Source organism: Alternaria alternata (assembly GCF_001642055.1).
Source record: "Alternaria alternata strain SRC1lrK2f unplaced genomic scaffold CC77scaffold_3, whole genome shotgun sequence".
Lineage (NCBI taxonomy): Eukaryota > Fungi > Ascomycota > Dothideomycetes > Pleosporales > Pleosporaceae > Alternaria > Alternaria alternata.
Window position 1 is genome coordinate 126,701 of NW_017306192.1, and position 17,307 is coordinate 144,007.

Consider the following 17,307-nt stretch of genomic DNA (forward strand, 5'->3'; position numbering starts at 1 on the left):
TGCGCTCTACTATAGAGGCAGAGGCCTCCAAGAACGCAGTCGGCGAAACCAGCCGACCGACACAAAGCAAAAACTAGACGCGACTCTGACAGACCTTGGTATATAGTACATGGAGAAAGGTCCAGATCGTTATAACCGTATTGCGCCGATGATTCGATTCGTTAAACCTGAAAGTAGAAATTCAGGTATTCCGTACCGTGTCGTCGGAACCGATCGCATAGTCGTAAAAAGGAAGAAATTCAATAACGCACTCGGTGGCAAAGCGCCAAATGCCACTGCAGGCTCTGAACAGAGGGTTGTTGGGTGACATGGTAACGTATGTTAGATGTCAAAGTCAACACAATGCGCAGAAAACCAACACCCACCGGACTCTTTTACGAGGCCGGAGGCGGACCAGTGGGTTGTGGCCTAGGGTTTCGCTGAGGATTCTGACCGTTTGGTTGACGATTCTGTTGGTTTTGTGGAGGACCTCGGCGTTGTCCTTGAAATTGACCACCGCCACCACGTCCGCCACGGAAACCTCCTCGAGCGTTGGCGTTACCGCGTGCGGCACCGTCTTGTTCTTGTGGCTGACCTTGGATCGGAGTGCGCTGGGCGTTGGACATAGGGCGAGGGATGGACTCGGGCGATTCGTAAACGTATAGGTTCTTTTCGATGACCTGGGGAATGGGCTGGATCTCTGTACCAAGCTCTTGTTCGATCCTGTAAAGATTGAAGCGATCTTCCCAGTTGATCAAATTGATAGCCAGACCCAAATGTCCAAAACGACCAGATCGACCAATCCTATGCAGATATGTCTCGGCGTTCTTAGGGAAATCAAAGTTGATTACAACGTTGACGGCTTGAATATCGATACCACGAGTGAGCAAGTCCGAACAGACGAGGTTTCGGCATACACCATTGCGGAAGTCGTGGAAGACACGATTACGGTTGTGCTGAAGCATACGCGCATGCGAGTAGAAGCAGGAATATCCAAGCTCAGTGATCTTCTTAGCAAGAAGCTCGACACGGTTCGTCGAATTACAGAAAATGATGGACTGATTAATCTGGAGCTTGTTGAAGAGGGTGTTCAAGCAGTGGACCTTCTGCTTCTCCTCAACGAAAGCGTAGTATTGAGTGATACCACGGAGCGTCAGCTCATCCATGAGGTTAATTTCGTACGGAGAGTTCATGTGCTTGTCCTGTAGTGGTTTAGCAAATCTTGTATGTTGCAAAGGCTCACTAAACATACCTTGAAGCTCTTGACTACAATAGGGAAGGTAGCAGAGAAAAGCATGACTTGTCTGTCCTTGGGGTGGAAGCCAAGAAGCTGCTCTACAACTGGGGTAAACTCAGGTGAGAGGAGCTTGTCAGCCTCGTCCATGACAAATGTTTGGCAAGCGGAAAGATCCGCTACGCCTTTTCCAGCCAAGTCGAGGATTCTGCCCGGTGTTCCGACAATGATGTGAACGGGGTCGCTCAAACGTATAATGTCGTCCTTCAGTCCTGTACCACCAGTCGAGACCATGACGTTGATACCGAGGTGCTGTCCCAATTGTTTGCACACTTGGGATGTTTGTAGCGCGAGTTCTCTGGTGGGCACAAGGATCAGAGCTTGCGTCTTGGGGCTCTTCGGGTTTATGCGCTCGAGGGTAGGAATAACAAAGGCGGCAGTCTTTCCAGTACCGTTCTTCGCTCGCGCAAGAATGTCTCGACCGGTGAGGGCTACTGGGATCGTCTCTTCTTGGATAGGTGACGGCTTTTCGAATCCGGCTTCGAAAATGCCCATCATAAGCTCGCGCTTGATGAAGAAATCTTCAAACTCGAGGCCTTTGGTCGCTGTAACGTCCTGACCTAGTGTTAGCACACGTCCCAAAACGATAACTCCCAGGCTCATAGCGTACCTCTGTCTGGGGTCGCGCATCCTTCGCTGGCGCATTCAGCCCGGCTTTCCAGCTTGCCTCTCCTGACGGCGCAGCATCGCTAGGAAACATGTCAGCGCGTGGGTCTTGCTTCTTTGGGCATTGACTCACCTCAGCTGCGTTGCTGCTAGTTGGTTGGTGATTTCTGAAGTCATTGTGTATGTGGGGTCCACCGAAGGTGGGGTTGCTGGTCGGGACGTCAAGGTCTAGTGGTGTGGATAGATACGCAATTGGTGTGTGCACAATGCTTGCGGTAGGGCAGAGCAAAGCAGATGTAAAGTGAGGGGTTTGGACGTGGAAGTCGATGTGGTGTTTCCCGAAGAAAGTGGGGTTCGGCAAGTGCGGGATCGGGGTGCTTCTGGTTTGATGGCGACTCGAATGTCGAGTTGTTCTAGTCGTGTGCGGTGTCGAGGCAGCTGGTTGAACCTCGAGAGAGTCGCAATGCCGTTGTTTCGCCTTGTAGAGTGGTCTGCAGGTGGGTGTTCGCGCGGGATGTACTGCGAGCAGTAGGAGTCAGTATGAACCTCGGGAGGCGGAGCGCAGAGATGATGGTGTAATTTTGTGCAGCTGAGGGCGGTTTGTGTGGTGTTGTGGTAGCTGAGCGGGCCGCTTTATGCAAGCAGGAATCTGAAGCTGGTGGAGGGCAGGGGCCCGTGCGTGCTTGTCATTGGCCCTGCTGACGTCGGTCCGTCCCTTCTATATGCTCAACATTAGCCCAAGTTCTTTGCCCACGTACCAAGTCCGCGCCTGATGTATGTCGCCGTATCCCGTGTCATGGACAGAGTGTGAGTACTAACCATCTACATAGACTCCTTGACCTAAACCCTGCCCATCAATCTTTTGTATCAATTAGTCGATTTAACTTGCGTCTATAACTACCCGTCGCCACACGTCTCTCGTGGAGATCCAAATAGGACCATGTCGTCTCTCCTCCGCCTCTCACAGACTCTCCGCACACTCAGGACACCAAAAACTACCAAAACAATGTCTGCCCACTTCTTCTCTCCCTCTCAAACATCCCGACATATCGCCCTACCACGAACGCGCCTCTACTCTTCGGGGGGCTACGGTCACTACCGATCGCAGGTAAAGATGAACGAACTTGTTCTGTATGGACTCATGGGAACCAACATCGCCATCTTCGGGTACGCATATTACGTCAAGGAGCAAGCTAGGCAGGGCTTCCAAAGGCCGTTTGTGAATTTCATGAACAAGATGACGTTAAACCTCACTGCGTTTCAGCATGGAAACTACTTCTCGCTCCTCACTTCCGTCTTTACGCACGTGGATATCGGCCATATATTTTCCAACATGTTTACCGTGTACTTCCTGGGTTCCTTCTTGGCTAGTGCGCCCATCATAACGCCCTTCCGCTACCTGACCATTGCTCTTGGCTCTGGAATTGCGGGGTCTGTCGGCTACCTATTCAACCGGTATTATCAGTTGCAGGCTCAAGGTCCTCATGCCAGAGACTATACGCGCGGTTTGGGTTTCTCCGGAGCCGTCATGGGCATCAGCAGTGTAGCGGCGTGTCTGGCACCACATTCTAAAGTGATGATATATGGTCTCGTGCCAATGCCACTTTGGGCTCTTGTTACGGGCTATGCATTCTATGATGGGTTCTATCTCAACAGCGCGAACTCGCACATTGGCCATGCGGGACACCTAGGAGGACTGGCGTTTGGACTTGTGTATTACTTTGCTAGGCTGAGGGGTTTAAGGTTGTGAGTTCCATAACATAGATGGGATACCCTCAGCTTATCGTGAAGACGAGAAGGGTTTCCTGCTGACATCATATGTACTGTATGCTTCGAGCCTTCACAATAAGATGACTGAGCTTCATGGCCCGTATCCACATTCTGAATACCATAATCTATTACCAGCTGCAGACGGATGATACATACGCCTAACACTATGCTTCTTCATTCCTATCGCATATGCGGTTCCGGGACGCCGATAGGTCTACACAAACACCGCCATACAATTCGATCCAAATATACTATCCAAGAAATCGACAAATGGAATACAAGATCGCCCTGGCTCTCCAGCTGTGAAGCATATCTGCATTCAATATATCAGCATGTCTCCGACCGTCGATTAATCGAGGTATAGTAGCTTACCATAATCTTCGATTTCACTTCAAACTGTCTCCTTGGACGGGCTGGCAACCTCCAACTCGTTACCAGTGCCAAGCTCTGGGTCGCCGTTCGCACCATTGTCAACTTCAGAAATGTACTTTGGCAAGCCTTGTGGTGTATAGGACTTGTTTGGGGTGTGCTTGGGTGTCGTGGATTCCTCCACTTCCATCTCCTTTGCTTCTTCCTCGTCAGAACTGTCGATGATGACCTCTTCAGACAAAGCGCTCTTGCGTGGAGGCGGCCGTTTCCGCTTTACCGCGTCCTTATCCTCATCTGTCTCCTCATCGATGAGCTCTTCAGACCGGCCGCTCTTCCTCGGCCTACCACGCTTCTTGGGGATTTGACCTTTAGCCTTCATCCGTGCTGCTTTGGCAGCCTTTTTACTGGCAGCCTTCATACTGGCAGCTATGGAGAATTCTTCGTCCTCGTCAGATCCTTCTTTTTTCCATGCACGACCTTTGCCCTTGAAGTGTTTGGGTTTAGCGGACTCGGGCTCAGTTTCTTCTTGAAGGAGAGCCATCGCCTCTTCATCCAGTGAGGCTAGTAGCGCGTCGTCAATGTTCTTGCTGATTGACGCGACTGATACTCTCCTGCCCTGCGCAGCTGGTGACATGTTACTTGAATCCTGTGCATCTCCATTTGTCGGCTCTACATCCTCAAACAACTGCGAATCGTGATAGTATGGTCTCTGTTGTGCAGGCTTTCTTGTGCGAAGACCACGTCGGGTGGAGCCTGCTGATGCGGTAGTCGGATCTGGAGAAGCTGCAGTAGAGTCTGTATCTTGGGCTATCTTTCCATTGACTTTTGGTGTGACGTTTGTGTTGACAATGATGCCTGCCTCAGCTACACTCACGGTATCGCTAGGCGTAGCTTGAGTGGGATCTTCTTCAACTACAGCTCCACCTTCAGTGGTAGACCCCTCAGGCTTGACCATATTAGCAAAATGTACCGGTGTCTCGGAGAACACACTCACGAAGTTCTTCTTCTTCGGTGTTTTCCTGGTGCTCAGTTTCAAGATATGGCTTTTCTTCGGCGAGTCTGAAGTCGGTACTGGGGCTGGCGATTTCGGAGCTGTGAAAGGTTTAGCTCAATCACAACAGAATATTCAAGCAAGATTTCGTTTCAAATCATCATGAGGTTTCGGCCCAGTAGGGTTCTGGCAAACGTGACAGGACTACACGAATCGGGCAATCAATCTTCCACATAGTTTTAGAAATTCACATACCAGATCGAACTGGAAGAGGAGATGCAATCGCAGATGCAGAGACCTCATCGATCGTAGTTTCCATCGGGTCCTCTAGCTCGTCATCTGGCGAAATGGTCTCCTCCGACTAGATACGTCAGCGTGGAGTAGAAGGCGTGTACATAGTGAAACTCACAATAGGCTTCTTCCTTGCTTTGCGTGTGGAAGACTTGCGCTGCCCATTGAAGGTGATCATCGGTGCTGTGGGCGTCGCAGTCTCAGCCACGGGCGCCGATGCTCCAACGTCTTTGACGACTTCACTGTCGCTCGCTGAAGCGACGACCTCCTCGGACTTATACAGTCAGCTAATAGACAAAAGCTCAGCGGGTGTTACTCACGAGTGGCTTCTTACGCGCCTTACGCCTCTTCTTGCCAGAAGGACTAAAGTCTTCCGAGTTGGCGACGGCAGTCGATGTCGCAGACTCAGCCGTGCGCGACAATCCATTGCCATTTGTACTTGCAGTCTTCTTGGGGCGGCCAACTTGACCACGAGCCTTGGCTACTTGAGGTTTGGCCTTAACGGGTGGGGCCTCCTCGTCCTGGTGCATTCAGTAAAGGACAGATTTTGATTCATCGTGACAATAACTCACAGTTGAATCAGAATCCTCAAACATGCGCAAAGCTGTGTAGTACAATGAGAGACCACCTGACTTTTTTTGAGACTCTACCCATTCTTCGTACGAAGGAAAAGGACCGTTCTGATTTGCTTCTTTCCAATCCATGAACTCGCGATGGCCATGCTTGTCCTCCCAAAAAACGGACGAGCTGTCGCTAGACTTGTGAATACCCTTCTTTGCAGGTGCCTGGTGGCCGTTCGGGGCCATGATAGACACAAAAAGTCTCAATGGTAGCCAGGGTTGAGCAGCTGTAAGAAGCGCAAGAACAGATGAAAGAAATTGACGCGCGCTAATGATGCTGACCCAGAAATGCGCGATAGAAATCTGTGCCGATTAAAAGTATGAAATGAAGTGGCGCGAGGAGATGCGCGCGAGGTTGACGAGTGTCGTGAGGAAAGTCGGTGTCGTGAAGTGACAGAAGAGATCCAAGTCCATCCGAGATGATCCACGTCTCGTGGCACGTTAGCTCAGAATCAGCAACGTCGCCAATTGCGATGAAGCGGGCGGTGGCAAACTTCTTACCGAAAATAAGCAATTGGCTTCAATTGAAACTTGAGTCAAATCGTGATGCAGACGTCGCTCTAAGGTGGAGATGTGGAAAGTGGGAATGGAGGGTCCGCGCAAAAGGGAAAAGAAGGTGCGCTAATAACCTCCAATTTCAGCTCGACCACTTATCGGATCGAGGTATATCAACAACTTTAGTTTCACTCCTCAACAGGCATCGTAAAGCCAAAGGCTCGATGGCATGTTATTGGATACTTAAGTTTACCATGTTCAGCTCTACCTTTTTTTCTGCACTTATGTGCTTCGGGCAAGTGCTCTATGCGGTGGTGATGACATCTTCTCTATCAACGCGAATTTCTGCGAACATAAAATTGTTCGGTACCGCACGAAGCCGTCAATCGCTAGGATAGCTCTTGTAAATCTTAGAAAGGCTTGCGTATATCTTTCAGATGCCATGTGCTTGATGTCAACATCGCACTACAGCTCAGCTCCGTAGCTAGTGGAAGTATGATGAGCGTAGAAGAGAGACGCATGCTCAGAGACCTGCGAGCTGACGACTTGCTAGTCTGTTGTTCATGTTACAAGTGCTAAGGTCGATTGTGTTTGTCTGCGCGCAATGATACTGTAGTATCATGTTAATATCCTGGCGACCACACTGCGACAAGTAGGGTAGTGTTCGACTGCCGTGTGAGAACCGTCATCACATATCACACTGACAACCAAGTTTCTACCGCATACCTCACGATGAACAACTATATCATCTCGGTAGCGATATGCTATTCATGTCACACACGAAACAGAGACTAATAGCATGGTCATACTCCATGAATAGCATTGAAATACTATGGGCGACCCATAGATACCATGACAATCTTCTCAAACCCATGGATCTGGTATATACAAAGAGGAATGCACGAAGCCCCAAGTCCAAAACTAACCCATCATGAGTCCAACCTGATGTCGCAAACATGCGATCGTAAAACCACGCAGAAAGCCACTGCGCAAGATGCAAAGTTGGGTATACAAGGACAACCCCTCCGCCTTTTCAATGTAATAAGACAAATTTGCTCCCGCAGAAAGATGGTGAGCGAAGGAAATGAAGAAAAAAAAAATCGCGCGTAAGATTAGCATGCTCTGTGCAGACAGAAAAGTGATAGTGTAGGCCCAAAGCCGTCATGAAAAGCGCGAAAAGAATAAAGATATCTCGATGAATTAAACAATGATTGCGAAAGACGACCTCCTGTCACCTACAATACATGGTGAGAAGTCGGAATTATAGAAGGCGACTGGCAGAATAAATCCAGTCGCGGTGGTCAGCCAGCAGTATGTCACTAGAAAGACTCGGGTGGGCTCGGCATTCCATGGGCGCTACCATCCTCCTTCTCCGGCTCTTGTACGCTGTGGTTTTCTCTCTGCACTGGCTCAAGCTTCAATTTTCCAATGGGCTTGCCAATGCCCTTCATGAACCCAGCTTGATCGTTGCTGTTTTCGTCCTTCTCCTCATCTAGCTTGCGCTTCTTACGAGCCATTTGTTGCTGCTCTCGGAGAGGACGTTTCCGGGGACTGGAGATCTTGCCCGTAGGTGGCAAACGGGGTTTGGGGAATCGCTGCTTCGGGGGGAGATCGTCATCTTCAACAAGCGGCTGACTATTGTTGTCATGAAGTTTGCTGAGGAGCCAGTTCTGGAGAAGACCAATCTGGTTTTCAGCGGTCTGTACGGTAACGGGCTCGAATTTTGACGGTTCAGGCATGATGACGCCAGTAGTTGCGATGTTGCTGAGTAAATTAGCGGGACCCTTGTGGAAGCATTTCGCCCAACGTACCTGTTATCCTGTCTGGCATACGCATTATGCACCCTGTTTTGCAGCAAATGTAACGGCACACTAGATGTGAGTCCGAACTCGATGTCGAGACCAAGCTCTTTGAAACCAAAGAAGTCTTCGCCGATGTCTTCGGCGAAGTCACCTCCCACGAACTGCTCGCTACCGTCATTGAAGGCACCGGCACCGTCAGCGCCAGCGTTGTCCATAGCTGGTCGCAGAAGTTCAGTGTAGTACGATTTCATCCTATCATGCATACCACCGAGCTTTGTACCAAGCCTTTCGACATCGTCTTTGACATAAGTTTCCAGTGACTCAAGATCGACGCCATTAGCATGCAAAGAATGAAGCACGGCTTCCTCCTGGGTGAAACGCGGTGCCCAGTTTGTAGCCTGGCCGTTGGGAAGGATAATCGGTGTGTCCGACTTCATCTTTGGCGTCTCGCGGTAGATTCCCAGGCTTGCAACAAGATTTTGGAAGAATTTTGCCGCAATATCAGTCACGGCGTCAAGAGCGGATGGTTGAAACTCTTCGAATCCAGCATGATAGAAGACCTTGCCAACGCTGCGCTGCAAAGCAGCACGACAGACATAAGGAGCCATGATCGGCCCATCCTCAGACGTGACTATTGGCTCAATGTCTGCCTCGTGAAAAGGCTGTGGCTCATATCTCTGGAACTGGTTTTGGTATAACTAAAAGGGTCAGTGGTTGTACTCCTACAGAATCTGGAGAAAGACCTACCTGTGACTGAATCTGCATCTGTTTGACGATGCCAATCTTTGCACAAATTTTCCTGGTTTCTTGCAGTATGTGGTTGTTACCATCGAACTTGTGCACGAGCGCACTGTCTGGGGAAATGAACTGTCCTTTCGGCAAGATACGCATGTACTCTTCCGCTTGTGGAATAACATAACCTTCAGCGTCCTCGACCCATTGCAGGCGCTCAGAAAGGTCAGGAATGGTGCACACAGGGTCGTAGTAATCAGGAATCTGACGCTCTTCTTCCCCTTCAATGCCTTCGGCAAGTGATTCGCCAGCTGTGGCCTGAACGCCGTCTTTGCCGTCCGGCGCAGAAACAGCTCCACCAGCAGACTCTTCTTCGATAGCCTGCTTTCGGTGTCGTAACCATCTTCTCATGCCAGCTTTAGTGCGCAGAATGGCAGGTTCATCTGGTTGTAGATGGTCGTCACGGAACAATCTGTGCCTCTCTGACGCGATGATTGCTCGATCTTTCTTCGTCACTTGTTTCCAGGTTTTGTATTCCAGGTCGTCGAGATCGGCATCCTCTTCCAAAGCATCGCTGACTGAAACACCAGTGCCGTCGGCTTCCGATACGTCGGCTTGACTGCCATTCACGCCGTTCCGCGAGATGCTGTTTGGCCCTAATGGTGTCAATGCACCGGGTGGCGGAGGTGTTGAGAAACCATTGACGCTCCCTTCCATTTCAGAATCCGCTCGTAGAAACTCATTCTTCAGGTTGGATACTGCGTTGTTAAGAGACGGAACTGGTGGCTTCGTTTCTGGGCCCGGCGTATCTTCCAGACCGGCTGGAGGGGCCTTCCGTGCCGCGTTTGAGCCTTTGCCTCCTTTGCTTGGTGCCTTTCTACCCCGTGAAGCCATGATAGGTTCCTCATCTTCGCTGTCATCAGCGCCATCAGCGTCTGCATCGCCATTACGCATTCTCCGCTCCTCAGCCTCGACCTCGGCGCGATCACGAACGGTAATATCAGGAATGAGAGGTACGAGCTTCTCTGTTTCCTTCTTCATATGCAAGGCCTTTTTCCGGAGGAAATGGCTTGGGTCTGCGTTGTACTTCAGACAGTTCGACCATATAAGCATGAGGTCTTCCACGAACTCCTTCTTGGATTTGTACTGTAGCTGCTTGAGCTTCTTCATCATTGTGCCAATGTCCATGGGGTGTTTGATCACATTGTAGTAATCTGGGGCCTCTCGTTTGTTGACGCGCTGAAGGAAGGGATGGGCATGTTCGTTTGCCTTGAGTTCCATGAGGACCTTCTCCGTGCTCTCGTAGAGCTCCTCCTGGCCGACCCGATCTTCGTTTGCCCATTTACTCCTATTCTTACGGACTTCGCTGATGAGGCTTCGTAGCTGCGCGTCTGTCGCATGGACTCTGTCTCTTTGCGCATCGATGCGGGAGATGAGGTGCTTGAGAGTAAGGCTAGACGCCCCAAGGTTGGTGGTGCTCAAAGTGCCCTGCTGAGGGGCGACGACGGCGCTGTTGGGCGGTGCATTCGCAGGCGTTCCAGATGTTTCTATCTCCACTTGGCGGTCGAGCTCGTCAAGCTTCTGCTGTTCCAGCATCGCGTCACGATCGCTCTCCAATGGGTAGAACATGGTCTGGAAGCTCCGCTTTGCAGCATCCTCGGCTGCCTTTTTATCTTGTTGCAGCTTCTTGCGCACATCATCTGATGTCTTTGTGTGGTCCGAAGAAGGTGTCCCAGTCCGGTCGTGACCTGACTTGTTCGATATAGAGGGTACGCGGAGAAGGCTTGGCGTGCTGGGAGCGGCAGCAGCAAGGCCATTGGCTGAGCCTTTCGTGTGTAAGGGAGAGGTGCGGGTATCGTCGTCGTCTTCATCGTCTTCGTCATCGCCGTAGTCGTCCTCGTCGATGGTGCGGGTTAGCTTCTTCGGGGTGATGGCTGGTCGCGCGTCATGCGCCGGAGCATCACCGGATGACGCCTCATTGTCCAGGGCATCAACAGCATCGCCTTCGTATGTGCCACCGAGCACTGAAGCCAGACGCGCTTCGGTGCGTAGGTAGTGTTCGCGCCAACGCGCCGCCCGAGGATCTTCCTCCGCGGCGATGTCTCCCCCATCCCCGAAGTTGTTCGCGTTGTGGTTTGACATGGCCTCATCGTTCAGCGCATTGGGAGTCCGCAAACGGGTCGCATTAGGCGGTTGATGGAGAGAGCGGCTATGACTTGGGCGTTCTCGCGATGATGGCGGATATGGAGACGCACTGAACGACATAGTCGTCGTCGTGGGTTGTGGGGGGTGGTCTTGGCGGTTCGCGGCCTCACGGGGATGGCCCGCCAGCAGGGCGACCGTCTTCCAGGTGTCGCAACGCGATAAAATCAAGCATGTGAGAAGAGTCTACGGCGTGCGAGTCGATTTCTGATGACTGCGAGATGGAAAGGGGTGCTGTGGGCTCGCGTCTTGATGGCCAAAGATGCGGCCTGTGAGTTTGGTCGTTGGTTTAAAGTCGATAGTTGCAGGTTGACCTATCCCTTCTCCAGGCACGCCTTAGCGTTAGCACCTCGACTCCCGCAACGAACCCCATGAATCACCCACATCCCAATATCAGAACCCTTGACCCCAGCGCCTACGTGTCGGCAGCATTTTCCAGCATGATAATTCATTCTGTGCGCGCCTGACATGCTCCATCGTCGCCTCCAGTGGCCTTGCACACGCTGACATGGCGCCGATGGCATGGACTGTGCTCCCTGGGCGTATCTGGGTCACGTTCTTGACCAAGGAGCCCGTCTTTTCCAACTCTCGACCAGCCGAACCTACCCTGAAAATGTTCTGTGCATCGTATTTTGCAGCTGTACAAATGCATAGAACGGCATAACCCCTTTGAGTCGCAGTCGACTTTGATGCAGCTCACGAAATACGAGCTTCTTCATACTCATGTCCCTGGGGAAGCCCCCGCATTTCCTTAATCGCAATGCTGAGATCAACCTCAAAATGCAAGCCAGCAGAGATAGCGTCAGGTACCAGGACTCGGAGCTGCGACCTGGGTCTACCCGCAGTTTCCTAGGTTGTCGATTTTCACAGGTTCCACACGTGATCGACAGGCATGATACCATGATAGGTTAGCCCGTGTCTGCAAGCCAGTTCCGCCAGATGCCAGCTTGTGGCAGCATAGCAACGCTCGGTAGCTCCAGCCGCCCACCCATAGCAGCGCTCTGTCCCCACGACTTGATTATGTTCCCTGAGCGCTTATAGCCGCAGCCAAACGACCACACGATGCGCATACGGAAGCCGTTTGCTGGTAGGTAGCACGAACTCGTTCCATACGTCAGAGAGAGCTTGAGGCACTGCGCCCGAGCAATCAACAGGCATTCCTCTTCGACTTGCTCGCAGCTCTCATACAACACCAAGCTGACGCGTCCACAGGCGCTTTCGTAGCCCTGATCTTCATCAGCGCCGGCGCCGGGTTTTCCCCGCCCGACTACAAGATCCCCTCGTACAAGCAATCCGACAAAGCACTACATTTTCTCGCCTTCTTCCTTCTCACACTATGCTTCTACTGGATACTAGAGACGAGTCGAAGGAAAGTCTTACAGCTCACCTTCACGGTGTGCACGATTGGTCTGGGGATTGCTAGTGAAGTTGTGCAAGGCTTGTTGCCTGTAAGTCAAGATGCGTCCGAGAAGAAACGGCTCAAGCACATGGCCATGGGTCGAATTGCACAAAACTAACTTGTTCAAAGATTCATCGGGACTTCGATTATTACGACATCGTAGCCAACGTCCTCGGTTCGCTCCTCGCTCTCGGCCTTTGTAATTGGTACCACAAGCGCATGCTCGAGCGAAAGAGAGCTGCACGCGGATATACAGCCGTTGCCGGGGACGAGGAACGAGACATTGAGCTGGGTGAGAATGTGGAGGGGCAGGAGTCCGGTGTCATCCGATCCACTGTTGACGAAGAACTTGAAACATGGGACGAGAATGCGGAAGACTGGGACACTACTGAACCGGAGCCCGTGAGTGGGAAAAAGAGTCTTGACGATGGAGGTGATTTGGGTGAGGGGAAGAAGCGAAATGACTGAAATGATGACACTGTATGACGTGCATAATGAAAGTTGCACTTGGGCTGGAGTAACGAAGCACTGGATGTTGCAGTTCTTCACGTCTTATATCCCACGCTTGCAACAACACGTGCTGCTCATGTCGTAAGTGAACAGCATATAAGCCCCGCAGTCAGCCAGCTGTACGAGCATTTAATACCCAGTAAAATCACCAACATGGACGCAAGGTGGTGCAAGTCGACTTGGATATTCGTCTACAAGTTCATAGCTAGCTCTCGGTGCTGCTTATGCAGGCTTTCCCGAGCAAGCTTCAACCATGATTTCGTCATTTGGCCTGTCCCTTCTTCTGGATTCATGCATTTTCCAGTATGACATTCCGAAAGAACCCTAAGACCCCACACCAAGCGCCATGATCATTCCCTTTTCGAACCACACGCTACTTAAGCAGTAGTAGTCTTAGCAGCGGCCTGGTTGGGGTTGATCTTCTTTCCGTCCTTGTTGTACCTGACACGTGGGGGAGGAGCACGGTTGCGGCGGCCTTCACGGGAGCGGACACTGCCAGTGTGTTAGAAACGAGTTCATCCGAATCCTTGTGCGGGCTGAACGTACCGGACGATCTTGCCGTGGATAGCGCAGGAGACGCAGTACTGGAGCTTCAGGTACATCTTGGGGACAGTGTACTCGGGGAAGACGGAGGCATCGGAGATATCACCTGTGTGTTGTTAGTCCTCAATGCCCTGAAGTCGCCGCTTCGCTATCTGTCGTGTTCGGCGCAACGTCAGAGCGATCGTGAGACGTACGGATGGCGGCGGACTCGACCATGTTGCGGATGGTGAATCTCTTGATTGCCTTGTCCTTGGGTGTGCATCGCGAGCAGTTGGAGCAGCGGATGGGCTTGACGTGGCCGCGGCCCTTCTTGTTACGACCGTTGGACGCGCGCTTCTTGACCATGTTTGCGGCTGATTCTATCGAGTTTTGTAAGCGGGAGTGTGCGTTGACGAGGTACGGGAGTGCGTACTGAAGATGTGTTATCTAAAAGTCAGCAGTGGGGTGGTTGTCGTGAGGTTCGTCCTTGACGTCGGAGTCGTGAAGTCGGCACGCACAATGCGAATATTCAGAAGCGAGTGAGCTTGGCGCGCCGCGCGCTAGCCACATACAGCGTAAGAGCACTCGTAACCTCTGCTGCAACAACAACACACAACAGAAACGATGTATTCACGGAAAGATGAGATCGGAGCGTAAATTACTGTCTGGATGTTTGTGTTCGGAAGTGCTGTACCATTGTAGGTTGCACAGTGTATTGCCTCTGCAATAATCTGACATATTCTTCGTTTGAATTAGCAGGCATGCTCTTGATTACCTTTGAACAGTCGGCAGGTTGTGATGTTCAGTTGTATTATCTGAAATAAAATGCAATGGAAATCTCGTGTTTCCAGGGCAGAGGTTATGAGAACCTTCCACCTGATGAAGCCACATGTTGATCATATGCTACAACATGTCAAGTTTGAAGAAGGAGGCATCTCATGTATCGTTATTGGTGCCTTCCATATCCACTACTGTACTGCCTATGTAGCCAGGCCATCCGTCAATCTATCACACTTCTACTTGAACAAAGTTGTACATTAGTGGAAGTAAAATGTATTCAATTTGACTACCAAAACAGCTAGGAAATACCCAGGGATCTATGGGATATCAGATTCTTACAAAAGAAACAATTCACTCTCGCTCTTACTCCAACACATATTACCCCACGTCCACCTTACCGACTAGCGCGACCAAGAACAAAGACACCAACGATAACTACGGCTAGTACACCGATAGCTCCAGGTAGGAGAAGGTCATTTGGAACACCAGCAATGATCTCCGGCTGTTGCGAGAGAGGTACTGGTTGATTCCGGCCTCTCGATCTAGGCTTTTCGTCGTCCTCATCGAAGAACTGCTTGCGCTCGCGAAGAGTAGACTCAGGTGGTGTAACGGGCTTGGGTAGCGCAGGTTGTGGATTGACCTCGGCAGACATTGGGGCCTTGTCGGGGTGGTGTACGAAAAGGTCAACCTTCTCGCGATGCGCCATACGGGATAGGCTGACAGCTTCGACCAAATCGTCGTTGGTGGTGATGGAGATGGTATCACCCTCGTTGTCAAGATAGCTAAGGGCGAAACCACCGCGAGAAACTTTGCCGTCTTCGAAGCTCGGTGTGCCTCCTATGGCTTCGACCTCGCTACCGAGCTTGTTGGCTACATTGTGGATAAGCTCTTCGATGCCTGCAGATACGACTACCTGCAGACGGTGGACGCGACCACTTGGCGCCTTGAACTTGAAAGGGAATGGCATGTCCTCCATGTGGGACGGTGGAATACTGGCGACAGCGGACGGGTCTGGTGAGTCACCGCCATGATGAGAAGCAGACTCGTTGGGTAGCACACTATCGCCGCGATCCATGAGGCCAGGGCGGTCGTTGTGTGAGAGGTACGAGCGGTGGTCATGGACACGGCTTCCACCCTCGCCTGACATCATCGACTCAGTCTCGTTGTCCAGAGACAACCAGAACTTATTCCACGCGGGGCCTTCACTGTCCGTTGTGCTGATGTTGTTGATCTTGGAAGAGTCAGCACAAATACTTTTTCACTGAACAGCCCGACATACCTGATCGAGAGTAGCATAGGTTAGTTTGAGAACATCGACCATACCAACGATTTCTCCAGCGTCGCTCATCACGGGTAGGTTGAGATAATGCCCATCTGCAGAACATTAGCGGTTACTCAGCTCACTCAGCATTTGGAATACTTACCATGCATCTTGCGGAGAGCAGACTGGATGCTCATGTCCATGGGCGCAAAGTCAGGATGAGGTGTCATTACTCGTACAACACTGCAAGTCATGGGGTCGAGCCCTGCGGCAATAACGCGGAGGACGACATCCTTGCTGGTGAAGATACCGGTGATGGATCCGTTGTCCTGTACCAGGACGGCCGTGGTATGGTTCTCCTTCATCAGTGACGCAGCTTCCTTGACGGAGGTGCGCACAGAAACAGTGGTGGGTGGGAGTCCCGTCAAAACAGACTCGAGTGTAGGCCCAGACATCTTCTGACGAATAGCCTCGACGTACTGGATGATCTGTTGCGGCTGGCTGGAGCCCATCTCCGCCTGGACACCCTCTAGAGCATCGTACAACTTGCGCGAAGAGCTGTAGGCGCGCTCCAACTTCTCCATGGCGTCGTAGAAACATTTGGTAATATCCAAGATACCCGAAATGTCGTGGTTCTCGTCCATGACTGGAAGATGACGAAAGCCCTTCCTGACCATCAGATCCAGAGCATCGGTCGCACTCGTATCGGTCTTTGCGCAGAGGGGGTTCTTGGTCATGATCTCTTCGATGGTGACATCGCGAGCCTTGATTCCAGCGCCAACGACACGGAAGGCCAGGTCCTTAGCAGTGAAGATACCTGCTATGCGTTCATCGTCATCGGTCACCAGCACGCAATCTTCTCGTTTAGCTGCCATCAATTGAGCCGCCTCGGCGACTGAGGTAGAGGGCTTGATCTGGAGCGCGGGGGAGGGCTTCAGGGCGAGGACAGTGCCAGGCGGGGCTTTCTTGGAGGGTCGCACTCGGCCGCTGGGGTTCTTCTTCTTGTTCAGGTCGGTTTCGATCTTTCGGCGAATGGCCTAAACACGAGATGAGTATGTGGTTGTCCATGGCAAGCAGGGCAGCTTACGTCGTCGCGCTTCGACATCTTCGCGCGGCTGGCGCTGAGCCCAGAGCCGCCCGCTTCGCTCTGGGCAACGTGAGAGGCATGAGTCTCGAGAGCTGGTCGTGGAATCCCCGATGGGCTGTGGGGGAATTGCTGGGGCTGGTTGCGGTTCGAGGGCTTGGGCGTCCCCCGCATGGTACCGGTATGCGACATGGCGTGGGCTTACGAACCAAGCTCCTGGTCAAAAAGCAGTTTGCTGGCAGGTGGGGGAAAGGGAAATCGGATGTCGACGTGGTTGCCAGGGTACGGAAAACAACGCGAGGGAGCAAGCGCCGGGGCCAGACCGCTACTCCCTCTTTGACTTGACAGTCAACATGGGAAATGTGCACATGGCAGGCTACCAGGCCTAAACACCTAGCTCACGTCACTGCTACTCGGGCGGACACTGTCTGGTGCATACTGCTTGCGCTTTGCATCTAGTCTTGCACGAAGCTGCCTCTCTGCAAAGAGGTCATGCACGCAGCCGTAGAGACTAGACAGACTACTACCCTACAGCCTACAACAGCGCAGAATAAGGAAGTGCAAGACAGCCCGTGTCAAGGTCGAGTCTCCAAGTGCCTC

At 51.8% G+C, this 17,307-nt stretch overlaps 7 protein-coding genes across 7 annotated transcripts; 2 read left to right on the top strand and 5 right to left on the bottom strand.

The window, feature by feature from the left end:
* Window positions 1-374: 374 nt before the first annotated feature.
* CC77DRAFT_927253 (ATP-dependent RNA helicase DHH1) lies at window positions 375-2,056 on the bottom strand (the record flags this gene model as incomplete). Its single annotated transcript, XM_018533982.1, has 4 exons — window positions 375-1,181; window positions 1,232-1,828; window positions 1,884-1,962; window positions 2,013-2,056. 4 exons carry the CDS (start codon window positions 2,054-2,056, stop codon window positions 375-377), a joined length of 1,527 nt encoding a protein of 508 aa, XP_018389648.1.
* Window positions 2,057-2,609: 553 nt separating this feature from the next.
* CC77DRAFT_1016608 (hypothetical protein) lies at window positions 2,610-3,785 on the top strand. Its single transcript, XM_018524240.1, has 2 exons — window positions 2,610-2,653; window positions 2,710-3,785. The coding sequence occupies exon 2, from the start codon at window positions 2,886-2,888 to the stop codon at window positions 3,627-3,629; it is 744 nt and encodes a 247-aa protein (XP_018389649.1). The 5' UTR covers window positions 2,610-2,653; window positions 2,710-2,885; the 3' UTR covers window positions 3,630-3,785.
* CC77DRAFT_1016609 (hypothetical protein) lies at window positions 3,746-6,504 on the bottom strand. Its single transcript, XM_018524241.1, has 8 exons — window positions 6,422-6,504; window positions 5,873-6,350; window positions 5,621-5,821; window positions 5,419-5,574; window positions 5,265-5,370; window positions 5,013-5,110; window positions 4,022-4,964; window positions 3,746-3,962 (listed from the first exon to the last, which is right to left on the bottom strand). Exons 2-7 carry the CDS (start codon window positions 6,104-6,106, stop codon window positions 4,041-4,043), a joined length of 1,719 nt encoding a protein of 572 aa, XP_018389650.1. The 5' UTR covers window positions 6,107-6,350; window positions 6,422-6,504; the 3' UTR covers window positions 3,746-3,962; window positions 4,022-4,040.
* A 1,230-nt stretch (window positions 6,505-7,734) lies between these two features.
* Window positions 7,735-11,214, bottom strand: CC77DRAFT_1005267 (hypothetical protein; the record flags this gene model as incomplete). The annotated part of the gene is made up of 3 exons (XM_018523338.1): window positions 7,735-8,179; window positions 8,227-8,915; window positions 8,965-11,214. 3 exons carry the CDS (start codon window positions 11,212-11,214, stop codon window positions 7,735-7,737), a joined length of 3,384 nt encoding a protein of 1,127 aa, XP_018389651.1.
* Window positions 11,215-12,008: 794 nt separating this feature from the next.
* CC77DRAFT_506481 (hypothetical protein) lies at window positions 12,009-13,116 on the top strand. The gene is made up of 3 exons (XM_018531960.1): window positions 12,009-12,238; window positions 12,364-12,599; window positions 12,680-13,116. The coding sequence occupies exons 1-3, from the start codon at window positions 12,214-12,216 to the stop codon at window positions 13,016-13,018; spliced, it is 600 nt and encodes a 199-aa protein (XP_018389652.1). The 5' UTR covers window positions 12,009-12,213; the 3' UTR covers window positions 13,019-13,116.
* A 321-nt stretch (window positions 13,117-13,437) lies between these two features.
* CC77DRAFT_927692 (ribosomal protein S26e) lies at window positions 13,438-13,948 on the bottom strand (the record flags this gene model as incomplete). Its single annotated transcript, XM_018534005.1, has 3 exons — window positions 13,438-13,552; window positions 13,607-13,709; window positions 13,798-13,948. The coding sequence occupies 3 exons, from the start codon at window positions 13,946-13,948 to the stop codon at window positions 13,438-13,440; spliced, it is 369 nt and encodes a 122-aa protein (XP_018389653.1).
* A 578-nt stretch (window positions 13,949-14,526) lies between these two features.
* On the bottom strand, window positions 14,527-17,119 carry CC77DRAFT_981137 (CBS-domain-containing protein). The gene is made up of 4 exons (XM_018536072.1): window positions 16,711-17,119; window positions 15,787-16,660; window positions 15,642-15,736; window positions 14,527-15,593 (listed from the first exon to the last, which is right to left on the bottom strand). Exons 1-4 carry the CDS (start codon window positions 16,897-16,899, stop codon window positions 14,757-14,759), a joined length of 1,995 nt encoding a protein of 664 aa, XP_018389654.1. The 5' UTR covers window positions 16,900-17,119; the 3' UTR covers window positions 14,527-14,756.
* Between the last annotated feature and the right edge of the window lie 188 nt (window positions 17,120-17,307).